Source organism: Chaetura pelagica, unplaced genomic scaffold (genome assembly GCF_000747805.2).
Source record: "Chaetura pelagica isolate M959 unplaced genomic scaffold, ChaPel_1.0 scaffold240, whole genome shotgun sequence".
In the NCBI taxonomy this organism is placed as follows: domain Eukaryota; kingdom Metazoa; phylum Chordata; class Aves; order Apodiformes; family Apodidae; genus Chaetura; species Chaetura pelagica.
Genome location: NW_009951796.1, coordinates 44,908 through 67,270, shown reverse-complemented (window position 1 = coordinate 67,270; position 22,363 = coordinate 44,908). Strand labels below are relative to the sequence as shown.

Genomic DNA, 22,363 nt, shown 5'->3' with positions numbered 1-22,363 from the left:
GAGTAATTGTCTGTGAAGCTTATGTGGGATTACTTACATACAGTGGCAGGAAAACTGATTATCAGGCTACAAGATTTGTGCTGCAAAATGGACAAAACCAAAGGAAATTCTCCAGAGCAAGCATAAGTGAAATAAGTTATAACTAGATGGACGTATCTTCCTTCTATTGATATGGATGCTGCTTTATTGACTGCTAAAAATTTGCATCCATTTGCATGTTGGTAAGTGGCAAAGAACAGCTTTCTGAGTTTAAAAAATGTAGTTTTCAACCAGTTAACATTCTGTGAAAATAAATTAAATCCCCAGTGTAAGAGGGTACAGTTCTTATAGCCAGAAATAAAGTCAGAAGCCACATGCTCTAAGAGTTTGGTCTGTGCATGGGACCCCGTTGAAGAAGTTGCAGTATAAATGTAGAGATGTTTGGCAGTCCATCCTAGATTCCCCATGTTTACATTTCACTTGTGTTTCAAATCTACTTGATGCTGAATTGATTGGTATTCCCATTTTGAAATGGTTTTCATTGTTCACTTCCATTTTCTGTCTAATACTGTGCTTTGTGTGTCTCTTATTGATTGGGACCATCATCATACTTGTCTTTGGGAGGACAATCTACTTATGCAAGACTGTCTTTGGCTGCCCATCCCATAAATTAAAAAATATTCTAACATACGTATCCATTGCTCTACCCCTGGTGAAACGAACATATTTACTGAATTCAAAAAGTAAAAAGATGAGGATGGGAGGAAATGGGAGAAGACAGCAGGATTAATAGTCCTGCACTCAAAAAATAAGCTGTAGCTAAACATTTTTCTCCCATTAAAAACTACAAGTTAGTATTTGAAAACACAAAAATCCCACCTCACCTGACGAGGTAGTGTGGGATGTATTCTGGGCAGCAATACTGCAGTTGCCTTGAAGGTAAATGTATAAAATAATTGCAAACCTGAGCTCCAGGAAGTTTCTTTGTCTTTCACCTTTACTTTTAACCAAATGTGGGATCCATCCACAGTTAGAGCCAAGAGTATCTGTATCTGTCTTAAGCAGCTCAGAAGATGATTATTGGGTGTTTTGATGAGGTAAAGAAGCACCAGGGAGCTAGGCAGAGCATGGGAGTGGCTGGATCTCCACAGCTTCCTGTGTGAGAAGTAAGGTGGGCCCACAGGAGGAGATTTCTCCCTCTATATACAGTTTGAGTAAAATCACAGCCCAGAGAGTGAGTTTTGAAAACTAAGCCTTCCTTTTTTTCTTTTTTGCTACTATTAGGATGGAGTAAGCAAGAGTCCTGAAAAACGCTCCTCTCTACCAAGACCTGCCTCTATCCTTCCTCCTCGAAGAGGTGTGTCAGGAGACCGAGACAGAGAGGAAAACTCTCTCTCCCTCACCGCTTCCCTTTCCTCTTCAGTACGACGGACCACCCGTATGTCTTTTGCAGATTAACTTTCTCCTACTGCTGTGAATGTCTCTCATCCTTGTTAGTTTTGTCCCATTGCCATAGCATCATGGTCCCTGCCCTTTACACAGAGGGGTAAGTCTGCACAGACTGTTTTTATTCAGATATAAATTTGTGAGAAGCAAGACCTTGAAACCAGGATAGGATGCACCCTTTCCATGGTCTGCAATGCCCAGAGCTAGGACTGCTCTTCAGTCTAATCACTAATATTAGAAGATGCCTCTGCAGGGAGCTCAAACCTGGGTGAGACAGTTAACCCGGGGTGCTTAAAAACAGCAGGAAGAAAAATGAGACAAACCTGAAGTAGGCAATATAAAATACTCTGATGGATCTTGAAAAAGTGAACCTAATATTGTAGTCACTGACTTGCTGTTTCACAGTAATGATCTCCCTGTGCTCTAATCGTAGGGCAGAAACTCTGCTGAGAATTGAGATGTTAGCCAGTGGAGGGACTCACTGGGGGGAGTTAGAAGAGTAAACTAGCAAGGCCTTTTCATGAGGACCAATGTTACCGAATCACAAGCCAGAAAAAATAACAGGACAAACGTAATTGTAGCAAATGCCCTGAGAACTTTTAGATGAATAAGCCCAGGCCTCAGAATCTGGAATTAGCTACCTGCTTTCTAGTAGGAATTCCTCTGGTTTCTCACTTTGAAACCAATCTCAGCCCCTTTTATGACAGTTGAAGGTAAATAGATTATTAAATTCTACCACAAAAGAAGTAATTTGAAATTTCTGGGTGAAGCTCCAAGGGTAGCACAGAGACCCTTTGTAAGCAGAGTGACTCTCAGCTGGCACAGCAGCAGTGAGAGGCCATCAGCATTTGCCAGTGTTATGAAGGGTTGAAGAATGAAAAATAAATATACCAAAGCTGCAGGGAGCTGGAAAAAAAATCACTGGATGCTCTAGAGAGACCCACTGGATTTATACTTTCTGAATGTTATAAAGGTGAAAACATATGTGCAAGACTGTCTTATGTTCAGCATTGGGGTTACCAGGCTTCAGGGCTGGGTTTGGTCTTTCCCTGAGTATTCTCAGCAAAGCTTTCCTTTAAGCAGCATATGGAGATACCTTGGTTTTTGTTCCTTTGTGTTTGAGAGTTGCCAGCAGAGCTGGATGCAGAAAGCACAAAGCACTACTAAACTGATTCTTGTGCTCAGTGAAAAGGACTGGCAATGCCATAGTCACTGAATGGAGCCGCTACAAAACGTTACAGTATGTATTAATTTTTGACTAGCAGGCAGATGTAACTAGAATGTGACTTTTAATCAAGGTTGGCTTCTGTAATTGCTTGCTTTCACTGCACTAATGAAAAATAGTGATTGGACAGGAGAGGCATCTGCCCATCCACACAACAGAGCTATAATTTGTTCATCAGCTGAATGCTCACCCAGGGTTCAGCTGCAGTCACCAGATTACCATCAGTGGTATGTGACCAGCAGCAGCCAGGCACTCAGAGCCTTTAATTTGAGATTGCAATCAGAATTTTCCTTACTCTCTAGTTTAATGCCCAAATCTGTTGAAATCTGTGACAGCATTCTTACTGGCTAGTCAGGTTGTCAGATCAAGTACCAAAGGTTAGATTCCAAGGGTGCTTCTAGTCCTTTCCCCAAGATGGAATCGTTGAGGCATTGTGCCTGGTTTAAGGAGCTTTGCAGGAACCAGAGGTGTTGTGAGAAGCACAAGTGTGTTGCAGAATGGAGAGCTCAGTCACTGTGTGGGCAACTTCCCAGCTCAGCCACACGTGACAAGGTAACCCCTGGTGGCTTGATTAGCAACATACAACAGACACCCACCTCTTCCACCACTAGCACAGTCATCTTGGAGCTTTTTCTCCCTTGGCACACATTCTTGGGAAGTACAGAGGGAAGAAGGGCTGTTTTTCTGTGAGTTGAATACTGTGCGTTTTTTCTTGCGTGTAGGATCAGAGCCAATTCGTAGCAGAACAGGAAAAAGTGGAACTTCTACTCCAACTACTCCTGGCTCCACTGCCATCACTCCAGGGACACCACCAAGCTATGCCTCCCGTACTCCAGGCACTCCAGGGACACCCAGCTACTCCAGAACACCCCACACTCCTGGGACCCCCAAATCTGCCATACTGGTACCTACTGAGAAAAAAGTTGCTATAATTCGCACTCCTCCTAAATCTCCGGCTACTCCGAAGCAGCTACGAGTTATTAATCAGCCTCTACCTGACCTCAAGAATGTCAGGTCCAAAATTGGTTCAACAGATAACATCAAATACCAGCCTAAAGGGGGGCAGGTAAGGATTCCTCCACTCTTCATTTTCATCCATATGTGATTTAGTCTTAAGTGTGCTGTGATTTAGTCTTAAGTGTACTGTATCTTTGGGATAGGTATGAGAGCTATTTTGAGTTGCCTTGCAAATGCTGCTTCTGTTGTCCAAAGACATTGGTTGTTGAAGTGGTGTTAAATGGCAGGGGCCAGGACTTCAGTCTTCAGAAAACTATTTAGTCACCTGAAATCTGGGAACACCTCACTGAGATCACTTGACAAATTTCAGGCAAGAGCTTGCACTACATGCCATAGATATGTTTCAGTCCAGGGACACCCAGCTACTCCAGAACACCCCACACTCCTGGGACCCCCAAATCTGCCATACTGGTACCTACTGAGAAAAAAGTTGCTATAATTCGCACTCCTCCTAAATCTCCGGCTACTCCGAAGCAGCTACGAGTTATTAATCAGCCTCTACCTGACCTCAAGAATGTCAGGTCCAAAATTGGTTCAACAGATAACATCAAATACCAGCCTAAAGGGGGGCAGGTAAGGATTCCTCCACTCTTCATTTTCATCCATATGTGATTTAGTCTTAAGTGTGCTGTGATTTAGTCTTAAGTGTACTGTATCTTTGGGATAGGTATGAGAGCTATTTTGAGTTGCCTTGCAAATGCTGCTTCTGTTGTCCAAAGACATTGGTTGTTGAAGTGGTGTTAAATGGCAGGGGCCAGGACTTCAGTCTTCAGAAAACTATTTAGTCACCTGAAATCTGGGAACACCTCACTGAGATCACTTGACAAATTTCAGGCAAGAGCTTGCACTACATGCCATAGATATGTATCAGCAGGAGTCTCAGCAGTTGCTGCTTTGCTTAGTCTTCATCAATACCAGCAAATGAAAGAGATTTGTTTTAGTTCAAGCAAGCTTAAATTCAGCCTTGGTAGATGTTAGTAGGATTGCACAGCACCATGACCTTTTACTGTATCATTTTATGTGTCGTATGCATTGTGTTGGGTGATGATGTTAGTGAAGGTTGCAGCCTCCAACCTGGTAAATCAACCAAGTTAGAGATTATGGGAGGAGATAGATATTAGACTGAACTGATTTTCTTGCTGCCGGATTTAAATAAGCAGGTACAGAGCTTAAGTTGTATAAGCTGAAGGAGATATATAGAATAAGAAAAAGTGAATGTGTAATTCTGATTGCAGTTCTGACTCAAGTCAGGATTTTCTGTTCTCACTGTCTGAAAGAACAAGAATTCAGAGACGTGTTGATGCAATTAAAAGCTGAAAAAAAGAGAATATTCCGTACCTTGCGGTGTTACGCATCATAGTTTGTTGCCATGAGGATTGCTTTCATCTAAAGACTTTACATCTTTATATGTGTATAGGATACCAAAATCCCCTACAGACATAACTTAGCAAACTTGGGAAAGGACAGTAAACAGGTTGTTTTTTAAGCTAAGAGGAAGCTTTTGGAGACTGAAGAGAGATCAGATAGGGAGTACAATAAGTCTTCCTGAGGTATGTATGGTGTTTATACCTTCCTCTGAAGGGTCTCTGCTTGATGTCCTACCAAGCAGAGCTATAGCCAGAGCTGGAACAGGCTTCTCCCATTGTTGGGCAATGCAGAAGTGTTAACACAGATGGCATTAAAAGCCAAAATTATGTCCAAGCAATTTGTTTGTCTTTGTATTAGGGTTCTAGCTTACAGGATGAAGTGATCCATTTTGTAACGTTTAAAGAGTTAGAAAACCATGTATAAAACCTGAAAGAAATCCTATTTTATTTAGAAAAAAAAAAGCTGAATGAGGAAAAAGAATAAAGCTTATCAACCTTAATGCTAAGAATATGGACAAATCAGTTTCATGGGAGTAAACAATTATGTTGATTTATAATTATTATTTTTTTTAAAAGCACCTGTGCATTTCATATTGATTTTGGACACAACCAGCACTGTGTCCTTTGCCCTTTTACCCAGTGTGGACTGTGACAACCATACAAGACTAGGGGGCCTCAGGAAATTGTATTTCTTAGTGAACACCATACCTAGACAGCTATGTTTCTTTAGCAGTTCAAGTAGAACTGGGTAGTGACAAATGGCACAGCAGGAGGCATTTCACTCTTTTGGGGATCACAGGGAAGATCTGCTGAGTGGACATAATGTCACTGAAGCTAAAGCATTTTCTAATTCCCAGTGATACGTGGCCCCTGTGCTGTGGGTTGGGCAAAGAGAGACTTGATGAGTTTTTCCTTTATGTCTCCCTTATGCCATAGGTTTTCCATCTAGACAAGAGGTTTTAGGACTAATTCTTTTCTAGCTGTTGCTGTTGAATTTTATAGGGTCTGTGAGAGGAACACATGAAAGCTAATTTCATTTGCTTGTGTCTGCTCATGTCTTTATTGTCTGGTGGCAAGTATTGCACTGGCTGAAATGAGCCATTATCTGCTTTTAGTGATCATACATAAAGCAAACTGAAAGCTGCTCAAGTTTTATAACCTGAAGTGGAAGTGCTGATAGCAATAACCACAGGGAAAACAAGCAGACAAAAAGCAAGCATGTATCTGGGCAAGTTGAGTACATTAACATGACATGCAGATTACTAAAGGAATACAGATATGCAGCCCAAAAGTGTCATTTGGAGACAGACTGTCCTTTTACCAGAGGCATATCTGAACCTAGCACAAGGTCTTAGCTTACAGCTGTCCTAGAGAAAGCAACCATGGTCTAAAACTGCCAGAGGCTGAGGTCTAGAAATGAAGATCAGGGAATGTCTAAATGCTAAATAAATCAAGAAATGCTGTGCTTCAGCCTTGAATTTCATCGAAAGCTCATCAGACAGCAAGCTGATTTTACTTCAGCTCTGACTCACCAACCACAGAAACAAAGTAAAGGAGAGAAATCACTGAACCTAATGGGGGGGGAGGGGGAGGGAAAGAAAAAAGCCCACAAAGCTCCTAGGGGAAGAAGTCAGCTAACTTTGCACTGCATTAAGCTCCTACTTGGAATAGATGGCTTGAGATGTGTTTAATTGGTATTCTGCAGTCTGGAGAAAGGAGGGTTTCTCTGCTCTGTGACACAGCCAGTAGGTGGTTGTCTGGTTTTCTCTTTATAGTAGAATATGGTGAAATGTATCATTCTTGGCAGGGCTCAGAGGCGACTTGCTCCTGGGTATGTCTGCTGGGCTTCAGACGGATTTTCACACCGCATCAGCTGTGCAGGGAATGCTGTGCTTTCAAAAGTAACCCATTTGCATCTGTTATTTCTCAGACAGCCCAAGGGAAGCATGGAGGGAGTGGGGGAAGGGGTTGGGAATCTGTTTTAGATGCCAAGAATGGGGGTTTTCTTTTCTGTTTGCACTTTTTTCTCCTTGAGATTCTCTCTATGGATGTGGTTTGTACTGTATCAGTACAGAAGTGGGCCAGTTGAAGCTTTTCTATACTGACCAAGCCGAGTATTTATAAAGCATCATAGGCCAGCAACCAAGGATAAAGCCAACCTAGACTTAATTTAATCCTAAAATGTATACATCAAAACTCAGCCATGGGCTGAGGACTTCAGTGGATGTGAATCAGCACAGCTTCATCAGAGTGAATGGATCTGTACAGACTAGAATGCCACGCATAAGGTTTAAAGTATCATGAACTATAGTAACAGCCAGGCACCTTGTAAGTTCTCCTGGGAGAACTGCAGGTCAAAAAGGTATTCAACAAGTTTCCCTTGAGACAGCATCTTCAGAACTTCTCTTTCTCTGTTTCACGTCTTTGCACCGTGTTGTAAATACTGATGACAGCCCAAAAATTAATCTGAAGATCCGGATTGTAAGCTATTGTTGCACTGGTTGATTATGAGTTTCCTAAAATGTAGTGGAGGATATAGGCTTAAAAAGAAGTGAAACTTGGAGCTGTTGCTGGGTCCCATTCTGTCTCCTGTATCTTCAGGCACAGCATGCACTTTTCCTCCAGTCCATTCTGCTCTGCCACACAAGTGGGCCAAACTGCTTCGAGAATTTCCCTGCTCAGGACAGTGATGAACATGAATTAGCTATGAGCTTCAAGCTTTAGTGCTTTCCCAAACTAGAGTCACAGGAGACAGCTGCATAGGGTAAATTGGTGTAACTTGGCTGTTGTTGAAGTAATTAGCTAATGAGAGACTGGAAGGCAGTTGTTTCCACAGGAAGCTGCATTCATTGGAATAAGTTTGTGCATTTACCAAGTCAGCAGTTCACAACTGTAAGATAAATTAGTATCTGTATTCCTGATTTTGTAAATTTGCAAGACATTTGAAAGGATTTGTTCTGGACTGAAAGTTAGAACTAATTCATACCTTGCTAATTGCAGATCTACAAATGCAAAGAGAAGTTAGGAGTTTAGGGCTGCCACAGCCACAGCTCAAAACCATAATTTTCAAGGTTTTAAAATTTAGAAATTTGGCTGATCATTGCAAATTGTACAGAAATAACATCCTGCAGCTCCTGTGCTCAGACTTCAGTCATTTAATGGAAGGCTTGCCCAAGTACAGTCTGTACAGTTAAACCTTGAATTATTCTGAATAAAAAGTCAGATTTTATTCCTGATTCACATTTTAGAAAAATGCAGCTAACACTGCCAGGCTCTAGCAAGTCTCAGAAAGTTTATTTGAGGAAAGGTGTTTGGTTGGTAGAAATGAGCAGGGAGTTGGGACTTCCTATCCAGATCTGACTCACTTTCTGTGTGGCTAGGACAGAGTAACATCACTGCTGTGCCTCCAGCCTCTGTAAAATGTGTGTCGTGCTGATTGAGGACAAATGGTGAACCACAGTCAGGAGGGTCGCAAGCTGACTGATGGGGCTCTAGCAGTGACAGAACTTCCACTGACTACAGCAGGCATAAGCTGCTGCTTTTCTCTTTCAAAGGCAGTTAGCAACAGATTTCTGCCACTCGGATGGGGTGTATTTGATCTGTCTGGCTAGCGCCAAAGCTGTCACTTTCTGGAGGATTCAGTGAATTTGCACTGACTACAGTTGCAGCTTAAGTGGCCTGTTCCAACTCTGAGCTGGCTAATGTTAGAGGAGACAAATCCTGTCCATGTAATACCATACAATGTTGGTATCCTGTTAATAGCAAGGGAAGAAGCTGGTTTGGTTTTTTTCTTTTCTAGAGTAGATTGGAATTTCCAGGACATAAATTCCTGTGAAAGTCTTGAGTCATCCCAGCAGCAAGTTCATCATAGGAGGCATTTTCAGCTGAGCTCTAACTAGTTTAGATTTTGGCAATAAAATGGGAAAGGTTGTTCTGCTGAGAAAAATATTCAGGCAATACATAATCTGCTTAGTCATATAATACTGTTCTGTCTTCATGGAAAGGTGAGGAAAAGAATTTATTTTGCTAGGTGGGAATGGGTGGGAAAGGAAAAGATAAAGATCCTAGGTTTTATCTTGAACATCTGCATTGGAAAAATAAAAAGAGATTCTAAAGGACATACCTATTGAGTTTTGGGAAAGCCAGCCTGCATGAAGAGATAAACAAGATATTTTTCTGTGCTTGAACAGAACAATGTCATTTTCTCCATTATGCTGCAGTAAAGAAAATTCAGATGTAGTGAATCAAAACTCATCCCTTCTTAAAGATGAGGAGACTGACTTGAAAACTGTGATACTTGATGCTCAACACTTGATAATTAAAGCTATTAGTACTCTTTCCATGACTAGGGACTCTTGCTTCTAAAATTGAAGTATTAAACTCTGTAGCTTAGCGAAATCTGTTTGCTTGGGTTTTTTTGTTGAGCTCCTGGGATCTTTTTTTATTCAGTGTATGTGAATCTTCTTTAATTTCTTTTACCATTCTTGTGATCAACTCCCCAGATTTAGTGGGGAATGTGATTATACATCACATGTTACAGTTCATCTGATGTGGATCTTGCACTTCCTTGATCTGTATGTTAAATTCAACTGCTCTCTCTTGACTGTAAACTCTTTGGCATGGAAAGCAGTCATTTTGCTTTGCATATTCCAGCACAATTATGCAAAACCTCTTGGTGTTTTTCTGTAGGCCTTGCTTCTGTTACTGGGAAGGACATGCCTAGTTCACTGTGGCCACCTTACTAATTAGATGAATACAGTGATTTGCAAATTGTTAGAAAGCAGCTTGTAAACCAGCCAGCATTGTCCTATGCAAGTATTAAAGACGTGGCTGGTTGCAAGACACCTGCTGCACTGCTACTTGCCATTGAAGGTGCAATTGTTTGCAATTGTTTCACAGTTTAACTGTTCATGCTGCAATATTACATGCTCAGTGTCTGCCTCCGGGTGTGTTTTTAAAAGTCAGGAATGAATCTTACCTCGTTCACTCTTTCCTAAGACGAGGATGAGGACAGCACATTATTTTGTGGATGCTATGTCCAGCGCAGCCTTTTATTTTGAATCTCACTAGCTTGTAGACTGGCAGCTTCCCTCGTGTGTATCCAGTTATGTCAGGAGCGCAAAGACTGAACATGATCACAGGCTCTGTTTGTAGACGTGGAAAGTCTTGAATCTTCAAGAGCTTTGCTAGGCCAAATTAATATCCTTCCCCCTCCCTTTCCTCTATCTGTAGCCTTTGCCAGGAGCATGAAGACTGTAGTATCCATCTGTCCTTGGCAGCCTATAAACTTGGAAGCACTTAGAAATGTCTCCTGATTCTGATCAGGTTTTAACCTCAACCTTGCTTCCTGTGCAAGACCAGTTTTTGTCTCACTCAATCCCTGTGCTAACTGGGAGACCAAACACTGAGATAATGTCTAGTTCCTGGGATGTAGCTGTGTCAAATCTCTGACATGCTCTGGGCAAAGAACCTGCCCTCTTTGATATGTCGTTAGGAGACTGAGAGCTTTTTCCAGTATTACAGCCCCACAGCATGTTCAAATGGCAAGTGGGGCCAAATAGAGTATCTTAAAATGATTGTATTTTTTTTTAAATGATGTGTTTGTGGTAGAGCTTCTCGGAGACCATAGTTGCAAAGCTGGGAGATCTTAAACCATCAGCTTTATTAAAATATATTCAGAGCCTGTCCTTTATCAGTATCACCATTTTTGTTCTTTGAGTGTCTTTGTTTTGGTGTGTATCAGGGTAGTAAGCCACAGGAGAGGAACTGTGGATTCCCTGCCCACATGCTGGTAAGTTAGGGCCTTTCCCTGTTGCTGTGCAAAGCAGCTGAACTGAATGATTCTGGGCAATTGTGGAACATAATTCTTTCTCTTTCATAAGCACTTTTCAGTCACTGATGCTGTCTTTAGTAGTGAGGCACAACTGAACTAAATTCTCTTTCACGTTTCTTTGCCTTCCACTCAGTGTTTCTACAATCTTTTGCTCATCTTGAATGTAGTGGTGCAGGACTGACAGAGAAGGGTCTGCTCCAGGTCCCTCGACTGGAGAGGACCATGTTGTACATGGAGACATTGAAATCCAAATTAATTTTCTGTGAATAGCCTTAAGGTAGGCATATATCTAACTGGGTGATTCACAGGTATTGTCAGCTTGTCACTTCTTCGTGTGTTAGCCATTGTAAACCAAAACATCCCCTCTGATCTAGTGTCCTCAGACCAGAGGCCTTCCATGTTTAAATTGCCAGTCAGGCCACTATTTTTAGAAAGGGAGTCAGGGTTTTCCCTGCTGAGTGCAGATCAATATGTGTCTTATCTAAAGGAACTCTGAGAAAAATATTGTCAATGCTTGGTTTCTTAGCAGGCTACCCATAAATGCCCTGCATCACTTGATGCTTTGACAGCATTCCAACAGCACAGAAGGTGTTGGACCACAGTGTCTGATTTCTGCTGGGGAATACCTGGGAGTAGTGTGAGTCAGTGAGGCTGTACCGTGTGTGCATTGACACACAGTCTGCTCTGGACTTCACTTCTTGATTACTGCTGAAGAGTAGGGGTGGGTAAAGTCCATAAGACTTCCAGGGCTTCAGACAGAAGCCATTTTTATCCTTGGGAAACATGGTTTTGTGAAGTAAACCAAACATTGTCTGTAAGGCTAAACTTTTCCACTCCAGTTTAATTTCACATACTTATGACAAATGCTGAGGAACCTCATCTTGATCCTGATCAAAATACTAACTTCCAGGCCCTGCCCAATATTCCTGAGCAAACCAGCCTCAGATCAGAAGAGAATGTACACATTTCAGACTGGCAGGCCAGAGCCAGGGTAATGAGGGACCCTGTCTTGTAGGGGTCTATTCACACTGGTGAGTGTGAATAAGAAAGCACTTCTCTTTCTGCCACAGACTATAATGTTCACTTTCCTGAATGAGAGCAAGAGCAAGCTTCATCTTTCATCTAATGTGCAGCACAACCAAAGTGCATTTATGTACATCCCTACCACACCTCCACCCCCACACAAGATGTACGTGCACACATGCAGGAGCAGAGAGAGCTTCCTGGTGAGTCATGGTGTTCATGCCGTCTCTGTCAGGGAGAGATGCAGCATTGCATTCCTTTCATCAAGTGCCATCATAAAAATTTACCATTTTCTTGTTGTAGCCTTGTTCCCATAGAGGCAGTTTCAGAGCCTCCCTCTCGGATAGTTAAAAATTTCCTTCTAGATTCCAGCTTCAAATAATTCACAGTCAGTTTACATTATTTGTTTGCAAGCCATAGTTTCTCTTTACCCTAAGTAGTTCCTGTTCCTCTTGGTACTCTCCCTTTGATGGTTACAGTCTGTTTTTCTCAAAGGAAACAGCTCAAGCACTCATGTTATCTGACTGGCAGTCTCAGGCTTTCTCTACTCACTGGTAACTTTTTGGCCCATTTCAACCAGTGCTGATTTCACCAGTGTGATTAGAAACACAGATGGTCCCTCCAAGCTGGTTTATAGTTATTGACTGGAAAGGCAGCAATAATTCAGCCCCTTCTCCACAATCAGCAACAACAAACAGCTGGCCTGTTGTGTATTGGCTTCTATTTGCCCAATCTAGCAGATCAGGGAGAAAGTTTGGGAGGTATTGCTGACAAGAGGGGATAGGATGGATGGATGGATGGATGGATGGATGGATGGATGGATGGATGGATGGATGGATGGATGGATGAAGGAGTTTAAAGCCTTAATCTGTAGGAAACAAGGCTCCTTTAGTTTGTGGAACATGTAGTACAGAAGGCAGTTAGTATTTAAGTATGTTCAGGGGTATTGGTACGTTCCAAAAAAGGGAGAAACAGATGGTCAGGAAAAAACCTGGATCATTGCAGTTCTTCCCTGTGCCAGATGACCAGCAGAATCCATCCACATCACTCAGCTCACTTCAGCTCTCAGCACGTAAGTGACACATAGGTGTCCTGTTGGCCCCTCTACACAGGGGCACATTTCACTCAGTGAGACAGATGGAATAACTGAGATGATTGGCCCTTTACGTATCTGCTAGCCAGGTCCATGGGCCACAAGACTTATAAACTGTCAGACTTCTGGTGCAAGTCAACCCTTAGGCACTTGATCAAAGGCACCCTCTCAACTTACCACCTTGCTTTGACTCCATTTTTAGGCTACAGGCCTCCAGTCAACAGTGCTGAGGTCTTGTCATGGCCCTCAAGTCAGTGTTTTCAGAGCTGATGCATCTCTGTGGCCACTGACAAGAGGTGCTGCTGATCCACTGCTGGGAGAGATAAGCTCAGGAAATGATAGGAAGGCTTTCTAGTTTACCCAGTTGTGTCTGGCCTGAAGCTCTCCAGGATCCAGATCTGACTGCACATCTGACGTGTGTTTCTGTAACTGATGTGACATCTGTCTTGTTTAGTACTGGGATACATTTTTAAACAAACAGTATATTGAGACAAAGCATGAGAATAAAACTAAAGGCATTTGCTTTCATGTTTCAGTGTACATTGCTTTACTTTGATGGAATAAGCAGATAGGAGAGAGAAAGACAGAAGTCAGTTTGCTTGTCAAAGATTCCCTTTGAAAAGTGACCCAGCAGTTGTGGAGTTTTCTGATTCTGTCATCAGCCTTAGTGCTGAGCATGCCATCACCACAGGTCTTTACATATTAAAGTCAGAGAACACTTAACATCTTAGTGGTTTGACTGATATGGTGATTGCACTGTATGTAATGAGAGGGACCCATGAAACAACTTGCTGCCAAGAAATTCATATTAGCTGCAAAGTGTCGCCCTCTGAAAATTTACTGGGCTTAAGTCAAGACTGTGCTCCAGGTGCTCAGTGCCGGAGGAATTGACTAATTACCTAGATGAGACATTATCCCCACTGCAGGAGCCAAGAACTGCTAAATCTGACATCCCTGTAAGGGGTTAAATAGTCTTTTTCTAGTTTGGGCAGGTCAGGCACAGATGGTTTGATTTGTCTCTGATTTAGCAGGACACCTGGGGCTTTTTGAGGACCTGAAGCCAGGAGGTACAGACACCATAGGGTCCTTCCTCCCACTGACCATTTCAGCTGGTTTGCAGCTGCTTAGTGTTCCTGGACTGGTAAGAAGCCACAGTAAGGTATCGTGGTGTATCTGTCCCTCTCTTTTATCAGTCACTGTATCAGTCACTGTAGGTTTACCTACAACAGCAGCCAACAGGACCATACTAAGTAGTATGTCAGTGAAGGCTCTAGAAGTGCTATGTAGCAAAATTAATAGATAATGCCCAAAATTTGGTGGCTTTCTGTGCAGAAAAAAATATAAAATAATTTTGTATATAAAGAAATATAATACAATGTAACATTTAAATAGAGTTTAAATAGAATTTAACCCAGAGAAAGGATATCCTGCATAGGTGGCACTCTGAGTAAATAAAAGCTTCTGGTGCAAAGAAGGCAGGTGCAGTCTTGGCCAGAAATGCCTTCTTACACACCTGAAAAGCCCAATATTGGTGAGCACAATCCTCTGCCCTTCCTCAGAAAGAAGTCTGAAAGTGGTGTCACTCAGGTGGGTACCCTGCACACAGTTGTCCCTGTCGGTTACTAACATCCAGCAGCACATCATTCCCTGGATGGACAATCAGGAACTGCTTTGGGGGTCAAGTTCAGGACAGTGAGGCCCGCCCTTCACAGAGTTTGTCCACCTCTAGGCACCATCGTATACCTGCAGTGCTTCTCTGGCTAAGGTAATACAGGAAAAATATGGGCTCCTGGCATCTGCAGGGAGGCTGGCACCATCAAGGGAAAGTCAGGTACTTGTTCCTCTGGAAACAAAAGAGCAGGGGAGAAGCACAGTGTTGCTAGCACCAGAAATTGTGGCCAACTTTATGGCCACTGCCAGAGATCAAGAAACAGTGGTTGTGCTTGTAGGTCTGCAGATGGTGTTGTTTTCTGCATTGCCCTTTAGTAAATGACAGGAAAGAGAGAGCAATAAAGAGCTCTTGACTTCAGTTGAATTTTGTCAGTCCCCTTTCACAGGACACTAAGGTCTGTTGTATGAATGTAGGTGCTGTGATGGCTGTATGGCAGGAAGAGGAATGAAATACTTGAGGATTTCAACTGGTTACTGAGCTGTCTGGATCTGGGATTTCTGCATCAAAGGCTGGAGTGTTGAGCTGTGGGGAAGAGGAATTCCATCTTCTCCTGTGTCCTGTTCAGCAGAAACACTGGCCATCACTCAAGAGAGCCTGGGTCAGGCTGTCCAAGGGAAAAAAAAAGCCACCTCTCCTATCTCCCAGTATAAAAACTTAACCTTTATGTTTCACCACCACTTTGGGAGGTAGAAAAAAGAGCAGTACTGTACATTTACATATGCAGTACAAAAACATACTAAGCATAGAGATTGACGTGGTTTACTTTTTCACATTTCAATACCAGTGTCAAAAGAAGGAGTTGAAATTACCCAGGTTCCCTTGTCCTGCACCCCCATACAGTGTGTATGGTAAATAGTAAGTTACCTTCAATTCCTTTTAGGTTAGGATTTTAAACAAGAAGATCGATTTTAGCGATATTCAGTCCCGGTGTGGTTCCAGAGATAACATCAAACATTCTGCAGGGGGAGGAAATGTAAGTAGTACAGACACCCTGTAGGGGTGAGTAGGCATCTCCACTGTGCTGACCCACCTTGCACAGCCAGCCTCTTCTGTCTCCTTTCCTCTGAGCACTACTTTCCTTCTCACTGCTGTTTCACACGTGAGTCTGGTCTAGTAGTTGGGTGAGCCCTGTGTGTGCAGTGGTGGCCTCTTCATCTTTCTCCACAGAGCTCAACACATTTCCAGAACGTGTTCAGGACAAGAAAATAAGAAAAGGGTTGTCATTAAGCACCCAAGGGTGCCAACAGTCAAAGTTCACTGTGAGCTGAAATTGTTCAGTGCTTTTCATGGGAGTGGCCCTAGAAAGTAATTTCCAGAAAGAGACTCCAGCTTACAGTGAGACTCCAGCCTCCACAGTTGGGCATCTTGCAATGCATCAGTCCTTCCTCAATTAACCTGAGAGGAAAAAGAGGAAAAATAAAACTTCAAGACAAAGAGGGTGTGATCAACCATCGTGCTGGTGCTAATGCTAATGCCACAGCATTATTCCAGTATAATAACTAGAGGTTGTATGGGGTTTGACCAGACACATGTTAGTTCTAGCAGTCACACTGGAATAGCTTCAGACAGTTCTGACGCCTCTGCTGGGAAGTGATCTCCCCTCAGATGGAGGAGCTGGCGGTATGGGTACGTCTGATCCGAACAGTTTCAGTTGAAGCCACCAGTGCTGGCTGAAGTAATTGCTGGTAATGTGAGCAAACCAGTGGCATTGCAGTCATCCTGGAGCTCTTGTCTGGCCTGGAGCGGCTGCAGCTTCTTCAAACCTGCTAACACAGTCACTGTGATTCTGGGCTGCATCTGGGAGCACAGCAAGGCCAGGGTGCTGCTCGGTGGCTGTTCTGAGCTGGGCTCAGTGCAGTCATGGCAACGCAGCCAGCAGCAGAGCACAGAGCAGCTGCAGGAGGGAGGGTGCCTGTGCTGCAGCCTGGCTGTGCAGAACAATGCTTCTGCTGTCTGGTGAGCACCACCTAGCCAGCTGGCTGAACACTAGCCAGCTCAGGTGAGCTGCAGCAGTCACATCTGTAGATCTATCAGGCTCTCTGTGGAGGGTTGAGCTGAAATGCACACCATATTTAGATGCAGAAGAATATGAAACAGATGGTAGAGAAAAAAAAAACAAGTCACTGAAATATTCCTAGTTCCCAGGATGCACATTCCAGATCAGAAGTAAACAGGATGGGTCCTGCTGCATGCAGGGCTTTAGAGCATCCACCCTGAGAGGAAGCTCAGAAACATTTTAGAAAGAACCTGCAGGCTGATCTGCTTTGTCCTTTTTATTTTGCTAATAGTGAAGCTTAACCCAGCTCTCTCATTTCCCTAGGTGGAGAGGAAGCTTGCTGTATTAATCCAGGTGTTTTCTCATTTTTGGCATGGTCTGTTTTCTACTAACCATCTCTCCATTTCCAGTGGTTTGTAGAGGCTTGGGCTCTCCCCCTGCAGGGCTTGGCTTTTTATTTATTTTATTCTCTTCATTCTGTCAATTTATGTATGTGCTTCTCACAGGTACAAATCGTAACCAAGAAGATCGACTTGAGTCATGTGACTTCCAAGTGTGGCTCCCTCAAGAATATCCACCACAAGCCAGGTATTGTCAGAACTTCTGGGATGTGGGACAAAGCAAAAACCTAATCCTGTTATGTGAAGGAGAAATCATGGATGATACCATTCTCTTTTATGGTCCAAAACAAACTTAACATACTTTGGAAATAAAAACAGTATTCTTAACTCTAGTTAACTAACTATATAAAGGAATAAAGGTGTGGGACCCCACCTAGTTTAGAGACTCGATACAAAAATAAATGCAGAAGGATGCTGTTGTGGCATAATGTCACTTTGATAAGATACTGAAATGAAAACTGAAGACAGCAAAATATTTAAGCATGTGCTTAAATCCCATGAACATCAGTAGGGCTGCAGCATACACGTACAGTTTGAGTATGTGTTGAAGAGTTGCTGTTGCTAAACATGCAGTGAGGTACTCTGTGCTTCTCTGAAACAATTAGATCTCAACTAAAAGAGAAGTACCGTGGGTGCACCCATGCACATCAGGTCAGGCTTTCTCCTGAACCATTCTAACCTCTTCATCTCTATGTCCTTTTTCTGTGTAGGAGGTGGGCGTGTGAAAATTGAGAGTGTGAAACTGGATTTCAAAGAAAAAGCTCAGGCTAAAGTTGGTTCACTGGAAAATGCCCACCACGTGCCTGGCGGTGGTAATGTCAAGGTAAGGGGACAGATGTCAGAGAAAAGGTACCACTGTTCCCCTGGCCCTGTGAAATCATTGGAGCTGTGAATTCAGCACTGGCTCTGAATTGAGTAGGAGACATCTGTTTGTTTGCCTTTGAGCACACTTGCATGCCATTTTCTCCCTTTGGAGTTTGGAATAACGAGTCTCACATCCACATCTAAGCTGAGAGTGAATCTTAAAGTGAAATGTCCTTTAGTTTGTGCACTGGCTCTCCTCCTAAGTGCAGCATAGGTATGATCTAGTAAGTTTGTAGTATGAGTCTGATACTACGTATCAGAGGATCAGGACTGCTTTGTGAAACTGGGAAGGCATCTTTAAAGTAAGATCACTCTACCAACATATGAAAAAGCAGATTTCAGAAATAACTCACAGTGACCATAAAATGTCAGTTAAATACAGCTAGGAACAGGGGTACTGCCCATTAAGGCTGAGACAGAAATAGCAAGGGAATGTGACACAGTAAGCCAATGTGTATTAAAAAGGTGAAAAAATCTTCAATTATTCCAAGGAGTGCAGAAGCTTCAATCCTTGTAAGAGTTCCTTAAAGTAAACAAAGTGAAATTCAAATTATGTATAATGAGGTAATCTGGTGAGTATATGATGTGTTAAATTCTTTGCTTTCCTGGAGCAGATTGACAGCCAGAAGCTCAACTTCAGAGAGCACGCCAAGGCCCGTGTGGATCACGGGGCTGAGATCATCACGCAGTCACCAGGCAGGTCCAGCGTGGCTTCACCACGCAGGCTCAGCAACGTCTCGTCCTCTGGAAGCATCAACCTGCTGGAGTCCCCCCAGCTTGCTACCCTGGCTGAAGATGTCACAGCAGCCCTGGCTAAGCAGGGCTTATGAATTTGCTCATTGCGCGTTGTATGAAGTAATAATATTTAGGCATGAGCTCTTGGCAGGAATGGGCTCAGAGCAAGTGTTACATTCATTCTTTGCCATGTCTAAAACTAAGTCACATCCCAAGACTTGTAGTTACCATACAGTTAAAAAAAAAACAAAACAAAACAGAAAAAATATTAAATAGATGCAGAAATGGGCCTGATTTCCATTTACGACAGGAAGACACTGGCTTTATTTGGGTATACAACTGCAGTATGTTACATTGGACAATTATTGTTGCTCTGCTCTGTCTTGCATGGAGTACCGTACTATGATAAAATGCATTTTTACCTTTCATGTGCCTGAAGGCCATCCACCTCTTTCTGAAGAGCCTTGTTAATATCCCAAGTGGCTCATTTAATTGTTCTGTTGATAGACGGGGAAGTAAAAAAGTTGCCCATTGTAAGTTATTACAGGTTAAATAAACAGTCTGCTTACCAGAAGGAAGGACATATAGAGAAAATCAAGTTTAATTAAAAGATGTTATTTTGTATAAATGAGTAGAACAAAAGTTGAATTAAGTTATTAACATTTTTTTGGACCTGGTTAATTATGTCAGTGTATAGCTGAAAAGCCAATAAATTATTTAACTAATAACTAAAAATCGTAGCTGAAAACATTTGAACTGTGCTGGGGAAGTGACATAAAAAAGCAGTTGAAAGCAAGCACTTCTATCCCAGTGGACTTGTGTCTGATTAGAAAGTTGGTTAAGCGGCTAGATTTGTGTACACACCACCAGTTTCACATCCTTTCCATCTGTTTGATACAGTATTATAGATATATATATTTCTCTGTGGCCATTTGTGATACGCCCTCCTCATATACTTGAATATTCTACTTCTTTATTCACAGTATCTGTGTCTCTTGCACCTTTTGGTGTTGCAATTTTAGGTATGTAAAAGTAGATGTTAGCAGGGTTTTTTTTCCCTATTCATAAGAATACATTTTAAAACGATGAAAATTTTAGCATGAAGTTGCTTTCTGTAACAACTAAAAGCCGTGACCCTGTTTTAGTGCCAGATGCAAGTCTCTTCTGTGATGCTAGAGAAAGGATTCCTTCCCCCACCCCTTCCCTCCTTGTCTTCACAAAGGTATGATTTTTCTGTGGTCCACATGTTTGTAAAAGGGTCTCCAAAGATTGCTGAGTTTGGATTCTGGATTTTTTTAAAAATCCACAGTAGTTGGGTTCTTGCTTTTTTTTTCTTTATTTTTTTCCTTTTTTTTTTTTTTTAACTCCTTCAGTAACAGTAAATGTTAGATTTATTTCTTTTTTTTTTTGCTAAAGTTGAAACACAGTTGTGTTTTAAAGTTGAAACATGAAGATGTTGTTTCCACTCCTTCAGTGTTGTCTTACTGACACTCAGGCACTCATCTAACAGTGAAAACATAACAGAGATGCCTGTGAATTAAAGTATGTGAATAAATAAAATGAGCTCCCTAGTCTGGGTTGCCATAGTAATTAACTGATAAATAGGGCATCTTAAAATCTGAGCAAAGTAGGATTATATTGACTATAAAAAGAATAAGACAAAGTGTGCATAAAAATAAAGGGCAGAGCTACATAAACAACTGATCTAAAGGAGTTACTTGTGAGAACTCCAACACACTCTTATGGCCACTAAGAGAACACTGAAGGTAATGTGGTTGTATTACTGATCAGTGGATAATAATCTGCTGACCCTATATGTACAGTAGACATTATGAAATGACCAGTTTACATTCTTGCAGATTCTTTGATCTTTTCCTGTTGAAACCTGTTAACTAAGCTTTGCACTGTCAGTTGAGCTACACTTGATACATGTGTTAGGTTAACATTGTGTCTTGGAAGCTTTTGATCTGTTCTTTTTCCTTCTTAATTTGTACATGTATGTGAGTGTGTTGAGGTTTGATCTGAAAAGACTAATAGAGAAGATTTTTCACTGAGGAGAAGGATCCTACTAATTAATAACACAGGATTCCCCATCATTAAATTCAGGTAATAAGTGCACAGTTACTCAACAGTAAATACTCAGTGGACCAAAGGGGGAATTTTGGCTAAGCTATCACAGCAATACAAAGACAAAACAAAATGGTTGTATCTCTCAACCTTTTACTGAAGATGAATTCTTAACAGCCCCACACATGACATTTCAGTTCTTCAAAAAGTTTTTTCACACTAAAAAATACCTAATACTGTTTGTAAGGTGGTTGTTTTATACAGAGGATGGTGAGTTTAGAACCATGCTAGATCCCTCTGAAGGATTCTGACTTCTGCCTTGTATTTGTTATACTTCTGCTTAGAGTAATCCTAAAAATTCACATTAGCAGTATCAAGTGAGGTGCATTACAAGCCTCTTCCTTTGTTTTCTGGAAAAACAACAGACAAAAGAAAAACAGTGTTTATGTCATGTTGCTCTGATCATGCTATCAATTAATTAATATAAATTACCCTTGCAGTGGGTTCTTGTAATGACTTTTGCCAGTGTGGGAAAAAGTCTTTGGTACTACTGAGCCTCAGCTTCTCTGAAGCTGAACACCAGCCAGTAAGAACAGTGTTAACCTGCGACTCAAGTTGTTTTTTTTGTATTCAGGTTTTAAAAATTGACATATATTCTAGAAAATGAAGTTTAGTTAATCCACCTATGAGTCCAAAGTTAGAGTGTTGTAACACACTAAGTCATTTATTTCATGCATTAAAATGAGCTTTCTTGTCTTGATTCAAGCAAGGACCTTTGCAATCATAATCATCCTTCCGTAGAGAGAATTCTAGAATGCTGTGGAGTTAGATGAAAATAAATTAGTTTTGTGCTGTTAAATAATAATTGAAAAACCCAAAACTTATGTTACATGACTCTAGATGTTCACTGGAAAAGCTCATATTAATCTTAACTTCTCAAAAAGAGTGTTGGGTTTAAAACCAATGTTTTTATACATATGTAATGCCCACTAATGAAGAAGATAGAGCCAGCTTCCTGGAAACTGCATCCGCTGTGTTTCTTTTCCACAGGCATGTTGAGCCAGCAGGGATGTTGGGTGCCTGAGACCCAACTCTGTAACAAAGCAGAGATAATCCAGACAAAAGGAATGGTGCAGCCTTGTTTGGAGAGCCTCAAAATAATAAAGCATCAAGTTGTAGAGACAAAAGAAAAAGTTCTTCTGCCCCACCTGCAGAGTCCTTTTTCTATGTAACCACAAGCGGTAAGAAATCAAAGTTGAGCAAAGCTCTGTCCAGCAACAGTAAAGGAAAAACTCAAACTGATGAGGGAAATCGTGTGCCCACAAGGGCTATGTATATTTTCACTGTACAGCAGTAAATGGTATTATCCATTCAGTGCTCTGCTAAGGTACAGTAGTATCCTCATCACGACTGCTTACAAATCTACATTTGCCTATATACGCGACCCAGAGGGAGTCGAAAGGCAGCCTGTGTGGACTCCCACACGTGAGCAGAAGTTTTTTTTCCATGCTGGACCAAATACTGTTCAAAACTCAAGTACAGATGTCCCTTCAAAGGCAAATGCCTTGAAGAGTAGATCACCTTTGCTGTGAAAACCGATGCAGGTAGATTTCTAGCCTAGGTATGTGTCACGTTCTCTCACTAG

The 22,363-nt window shown here is 41.9% G+C and overlaps 1 protein-coding gene across 3 annotated transcripts in view; it reads left to right on the top strand.

Annotated features, from left to right (window-relative positions):
• The window catches only part of MAP2 (microtubule-associated protein 2), a 65,005-nt gene extending 45,277 nt beyond the window's left edge, over nt 1–19,728 (top strand). For 2 of the 3 annotated variants that reach the window (XM_010007334.1, XM_010007326.1), the window contains 6 exons: nt 1,264–1,417; nt 3,373–3,716; nt 15,536–15,628; nt 17,158–17,239; nt 17,763–17,875; nt 18,531–19,728. In XM_010007334.1, the coding sequence (XP_010005636.1) occupies nt 1,264–1,417; nt 3,373–3,716; nt 15,536–15,628; nt 17,158–17,239; nt 17,763–17,875; nt 18,531–18,746 (1,002 nt within the window). In that variant the 3' untranslated portion in view covers nt 18,747–19,728. The remainder of the gene's footprint in view (nt 1–1,263; nt 1,418–3,372; nt 3,717–15,535; nt 15,629–17,157; nt 17,240–17,762; nt 17,876–18,530) is intronic. The other variant, XM_010007341.1, reaches the window with a different exon arrangement.
• Nucleotides 19,729–22,363: the final 2,635 nt, after the last annotated feature.